This window comes from Branchiostoma floridae, chromosome 4 (assembly GCF_000003815.2).
Source record: "Branchiostoma floridae strain S238N-H82 chromosome 4, Bfl_VNyyK, whole genome shotgun sequence".
NCBI lineage: Eukaryota > Metazoa > Chordata > Leptocardii > Amphioxiformes > Branchiostomatidae > Branchiostoma > Branchiostoma floridae.
Genome location: NC_049982.1, coordinates 22,521,604 through 22,527,527, shown reverse-complemented (window position 1 = coordinate 22,527,527; position 5,924 = coordinate 22,521,604). Strand labels below are relative to the sequence as shown.

Sequence of the window (5,924 nt, the reverse complement as noted above, 5' to 3'; positions counted from 1 at the left end):
AACTGAATTGAACCTGCCACTTGTAGTAAATGTACATTTAGGTTGATACAAAAGCACGTAGAAAAGAGCTTATTTACATGGTCCAAAAGTAGGAACTTCAATGTTTTAGTGATGTCTAATAGACTATAAAAGACGTGACGTGTGAAGATGAGACTAACTTGTTAGTGTGTTCAGCCGTTAGTCTGAAGGAGGCAGAGACTGTACCATGAAGCCCCGACGAGTTTTGGCCGTAGTTGCTGTTCACCAGACGTTCGCCGTGTAAAAGATTGACAGTCTACTTTACGCCTAATAATCTATTCCATCACGCTACACAGTGCTCGAGGACCTGAGAACACAGCCGATCTTTGACACTTCCAGACTCGTCGGCCGATCAATTTTCTAGCTCCCATTTTCTTTAGTTCGTCGTTAGGATAGTAAACTAAACAACAGGAAATTGGAGATGAAATATCTACAGTTTTTTTTTCTATTTGGTGACGAAATATAACACATCCCTGTCCGCATATTACATAATCATCCACTTTCGGCTTCACTTCTGCCAGCCTGCCGAAATAATTTGAAAGCAGGCCAGCTCAGCATTTTGTATTTCAACAGTCTCCGGTTACAGCGCAACCCGTGAACAAACTTGGACCAGGGCCAACGGAAAAAAAAACTTGATCACACACCAAGACAAATAACCAAACAGACTGAAAACAACCCCTCCATTTTCACGGAGGTAAAACAGACGTTTTGTAAATATGCTCGCTTTATGGTGAGAAAGTTGCTGACTTTATTTTGTTCATTTTGTTATGGATCAATGTTTGTTCTGTAAGTTGGCAAAAGGTAATGGCCACGCATTTCGCACCATTGACCGGCGTCACATACTCCTTTTCAGTTGTAAAGGAAGCTAGCAAACAGCCAGTCCAGATCTTTGTATCTCAGCAACATGTCAGTGTACATGGCACTGTATGCTGACTAAATCCAATCAAGTTGTAGGCTTCAGTTTGGGAAACGATGTTTCTGTCTAATCTTGATTCGCCTTTCTATAATTCCATTGATTAAGCATATGTCTGAGCTGTCAGTAGGTATTCAGTGGGGGATGACCACCCAAAGTGGTTATTGGGAGCACATTACCTAGTGGCCAGACACTTGTATGCCTATCTGATACCCTGCACAATGTGGTCTGTCCTACCAAGAAGGTTTTATCAAGCTCTTTGGTCCTACACTTGGAACATTCATGATATATTCCCGCTCCCCGAAGTACTCCGTGAGTTGTCGAACGAGTAGATACTCCCGATGACTTCCGAACTGGTGGCGGTGACGATGTTGCACACGCCCGTAGGCCTGGGCAGCCTGGTGGGGCTCTTATTCTCACAGGAACTGCAGCAAGGCGACACTGATGTCCCCACAGGCGACAGGAGAGGGGCGTCCGGGCTCCCTGTTATGTTTATCTCTGGAATGCTAGGTGGTCCTACATCCGGGACTTCAATCTCGATTACCATCTTGGCAACTGTAGAATCGTCGGTTGCGTCTGGTCTTGATTGCGATGTCCGCCTCGGCTGCTTGGAGCGCTTCTTTCTTCTCGTCTTCTTCTTGGCCCCGGGCTTCTTTTTGGCGAACACCTCGTCGTCAGTGAAGGCAAATACTTTCTGAGGCGATGACGGTGATTTTGGTAGGCCGGCGTTGATGTTGGCTAGGCTGTAGTACCTGTGCGGGGATGGCGGGGGGATGTCGGTGGAACTGCTGTCACGGATGTCCAGAGCGCTCCTCCATTTCTCGTTGTCGCACTCGTCACTTCTTGACCCGATGGTCGGTAGGAGAACTCTGGTGGGAGACATCTCAACGCCGCTGGTGTCAGTGGAGATGCGAGTGTTCCTGCGAGTGGTCAAGCGTCTCGGTTTGGGGAGGTCAGCTATGGCCGTGCCCGAGTCCCACAGGACGAACTCAACGTTGTTACTGTGGGCTTCGATAGAGGACGATCTCGGAGAGTTAACTCTGCTGGGAGATTCGTCGACACTGCAGCTAGAAAACAAAAGGGTAACACGATTAATTACGATTAATTACGAGAGGAGTAAATGAGACCATTTACATCAGGACGCAACATACATCTATCAACCCGGACGGTCGGGGGCGATATCGACTTCCAACAACCTTTGACTCGTTGCTGACGTCACACGTACATGTGGCAATGGACAATGATTGGCGTTGTTGTAACAAGAGACTACTAAAACTGTAGACTGTATCAGGACAAGTTTTTATTATTTTTGGAGGCAGATGAAAAAAATCTCCCTAGTTGATTAAAGATGTGCCAAAAAGCAGATACTCATTGGCAAGCAACTGGATATGATTTTGGAAGAGGACAGGTATTTCTGACAACCATCCGGTGTCGACGTCTTTCGTCAATGACACTCCATCGACGTGATTAAAGATATGTTGAAAAAAATCACCTGGGGTACCTGTCATAATCGGATGTGGATTCCCTTGGTAGTACTCCTGGTCGTGGTCCACGTTGAGGTCCAGGTAAGGGTGGACGTCCCCGAGGATCGCCTCCAGTCGCTCCCGGATGTCCGTGAAGGTGGGGCGTCTCTGGGGCTTATCCTGCCAGCAGTCCAGCATGATGTCATAGCTGCGGGTGGGACGGAACATGTCAGAGTTAACCTGCCTAGTGCCGTCCTGACTATGTTACATTTATTACACACGGGGAAGTGTCAATTAAGCTAAAATCAAGTCCCACCCGCACCAGCTTGTGCAAAGGACGACCCCAGCTCTCTATTGCACTAGACCATGGGCCACAGTAATTCACTGGCTCCTTACTGTCGTGCCATCCCCATTGGGAGGGGGGGCAAGGCATATTACTGGTGCTAGTGTGTACTGTGACAGTCATACTCTTTCCAAATGCTGAGCGCTAATTAAGTGTACGGACGTCGACGGAGATCAAACTCACGACCTCTCAAATTCAAGGCGAATACTCTGCTGATTTGGCCATTGCATTGGTATAAGCTTTCAGAAGTTCAAAACAATACGGATATGGCCATGATATGAACCGACTGTGAAATGTATTTGATCAAGACATATGTTTCATGACTGGGATGGCATAGACTCACATTTCCTGTCTGCAGTTCTCGGGTTTCTCCATGCGGTACCCTGCCTTCAGGTATCTGAACAGCTCCTTGCCCGATAGTCCCGGGTAGGGGGATCCACCTAGGAGCCAGAGTACAAAGAGGTATCACATGTAAGTCCTCTAACTATAACGGTAAACGTCTATACATGATGTGGAACTGTAGTGAGTGAAAGTAAATATTATCTTTAGAATTGGTGACATTCTTTTGATATTGACAGTCGCTTATACATAGATCCATTTTTGTATCGAATAGACCATCTTACACACTCCTCAGCTAACCGACATCTATCGTACTGCAGTCGTGACCGACATCTATCTTACGTATGTTTGCAGATTGCCAAATTATGTTAAGATCGTTTGGAAAGACGTATTGGTGGAATTCTTCAAACACAGAGTACGTACATCATATGACCAACTGTCAGACTCCCAAAATATCTGAGACACAGTTATTTGATACGCCAAATATCTCATTTATGTTCTAACGCGATGAGAAAATTATCATTGGTAAGATACGTCTAGAGTTGGAAAATGAGATAATCTTGTAAGGTGCGAGCTATTATTGTATCACTGCTTGGTTATTTCCATATTAATGAAACACCATAAATAGTATAAGACGAAAGGTTTTACCTAAAGTGACAATCTCCCACAGGACCACTCCGAAGGACCATCTGTAATAGAAACGACCATGATGAATTAGTGTCACTGGTTCTTTATGCGTTTATGGTACAAAAAGGGGAAATGTATGGAAATTTTACTGGCAGAAAAAATAGGCATGTTGCAATAGACAGGCAAGTCCTAACATATGTTGTTTTGGTACGTAATACTATCTACTTACACGTCACTCTGGGTGGTGTATACTTGGTCAAAGATGGCTTCAGGTGACATCCATCTGACCGGAAGTTTACCCCCTGTTAGCTTCCGGTACTCGCTGTTCTCGTAGATATCTCGCGTGAGTCCGAAGTCCGAGATCTTCACCACTTTGTTTTCGCACACCAGGACGTTTCGCGCGGCCAGATCTCTGTGGACGAATTTCTTTGAAGCAAGGTATTCCTTTGGAGTAGCAAGAGAAAAAATAAGACCGTCAGTGCTATGGTAGATTTCATAACTGCCCGACTTTTTTTCAATTTATTGTCTTCTTCATTATTATGAATGTTTTTGCCAGCCGGGAACAACTTTGGACCCGAGCCAAACCAACCTTCCTATCCAGACAATTTCCGGTTACACCACTTTCCGACTCATATCCTGGCACTCTACAATATTCAACTTCGAACACACAAAAAGACAAGCAAACACACAGACAAAAAACAAGGCCTCCTTTTCTTCGGAGGTATCAATGGCAATTGCTAATTGTAAAACGTTGTTACCATTCCTGTTGAAATCTGCCGGGCAAATGAAAGCAGGTCGGTCGGGAGGACGTCCAGCACATCCCTCAGGTCCATGCTGGTTCCGCTGTCCAGGTTCTCGTCCTTCGGCCTTCCTCCCGCAGCGGAGGGGTTGGCTTCACTCGCGGGGTTGTAGATGGGGACCAGCGAGGAGACGGTGACTGGAGCGAAGGACGCCTCCTCGTTGTTGCCCATATTTGGAGAGTTGATGGCCTGACATTTGATACCCAGCAGGGGATGTTCGTTCTCTTCATACTCCTTCTAAAACGATGCAGAAGATTCGTGTCTTGTTTATATATTCCCTCGATACAATTCCACGTAGAACTGAATATTGTTCATAATACTAAGTCAAGATCATTTCACATTGTCGTGGTTTCACGTGAAAAGCAAGCCTGGAAAACAAGCTTAAAGATAGACTCGAAGTACCTGCGTGGGTGTGCCCATGTGTACTTACATTCCCAACTCGCACACTTAAACTATTGTTGAACCTGTGAGGGCCACTTCCGGCTCAAATTTCTGTGGGCACACACCAGAACAATAGAGCGAAAGCAATATCTCCGTTTTCACGCCCGAAAGTGCGAAAACAGTGCCCCTTTCTCCAATTGGGACCTAAGCCTTAGGCTTCAACAAGTCTTCCTACGGGGCTTCGATTCGGGGATCGTAGAGTTTGGTAAAAATCGGGAAGCTGGCCAGGGGAGTCAGTCCACGCCAAGGTTAATGTTTCACTTCCGGAGAAGCTGGCTGCGCGGCCGGCTAACTCCTCTAGTAGCAAAACTCCCCTAGCAAATTATTCTCCCTATAATAGTCAGTTTGGTAGAGACTACATCAGCCTTACCTGTTCCCTGATGTTTCTGAGGAGGTTCTTGAGATCCCCGAACGGGCAGTACTCCACCACCAGGAACACTGGCGAGCGGCGGGTGCAGCAGCCCAGGATACTCACGATGTTCCGGTTCGCTCCTATCTGCTTCATCAACTCGATCTCTGCTAGCAGGTTCGCTTGGTCAACACCAGTCGCATTTTCTGTAAGAGGATTTCATTCTTTTTTGGTAAGCGTCAGAGCTTAGCTATATCAGTAGACCCTCTGCGTTGTGCCCCCAAAAGCACACAGCAAATGACAAGGAGTTAACATTTCAACTGTTGCTATCTGTTGTAATATTTTCGTCCACGTTTTCAGTTTCCTGTGATATATTTCTTTGATTATACGAGCTTTATTTCCAATTTCATGCGCACGGGCTAATTTTAGCATGTATTCCGTATTTAGAAAAGTGTACATCATTGCAAGATAACAATAGTGACGAATAAGAAATGTTACGAAATACAATCCAAGCTTTTTGCTTTTAATTGCTTTTTTGAATAGGTGTGACAGTAATTTTGAAGTATTTATGACGTATGATATGCAGAATTTTAGAAAAAAAAAACCTGACTAATCATGATCTTATCATGAT

At 45.4% G+C, this 5,924-nt stretch overlaps 1 protein-coding gene across 1 annotated transcript in view; it reads right to left on the bottom strand.

The window, feature by feature from the left end:
• Positions 1-1,857: 1,857 nt before the first annotated feature.
• Positions 1,858-5,924, bottom strand: part of LOC118413639 (tyrosine-protein kinase receptor torso-like) — a 59,481-nt gene continuing 55,414 nt past the window's right edge. Inside the window, exons 16-23 of the mRNA XM_035817165.1 lie at positions 5,899-5,902; positions 5,315-5,499; positions 4,462-4,740; positions 3,933-4,147; positions 3,725-3,765; positions 3,081-3,177; positions 2,433-2,602; positions 1,858-1,998 (exon numbers count right to left, since the gene is read on the bottom strand). Coding sequence (XP_035673058.1) covers positions 1,889-1,998; positions 2,433-2,602; positions 3,081-3,177; positions 3,725-3,765; positions 3,933-4,147; positions 4,462-4,740; positions 5,315-5,499; positions 5,899-5,902 — 1,101 coding nt within the window. The 3' untranslated portion in view covers positions 1,858-1,888. The remainder of the gene's footprint in view (positions 1,999-2,432; positions 2,603-3,080; positions 3,178-3,724; positions 3,766-3,932; positions 4,148-4,461; positions 4,741-5,314; positions 5,500-5,898; positions 5,903-5,924) is intronic.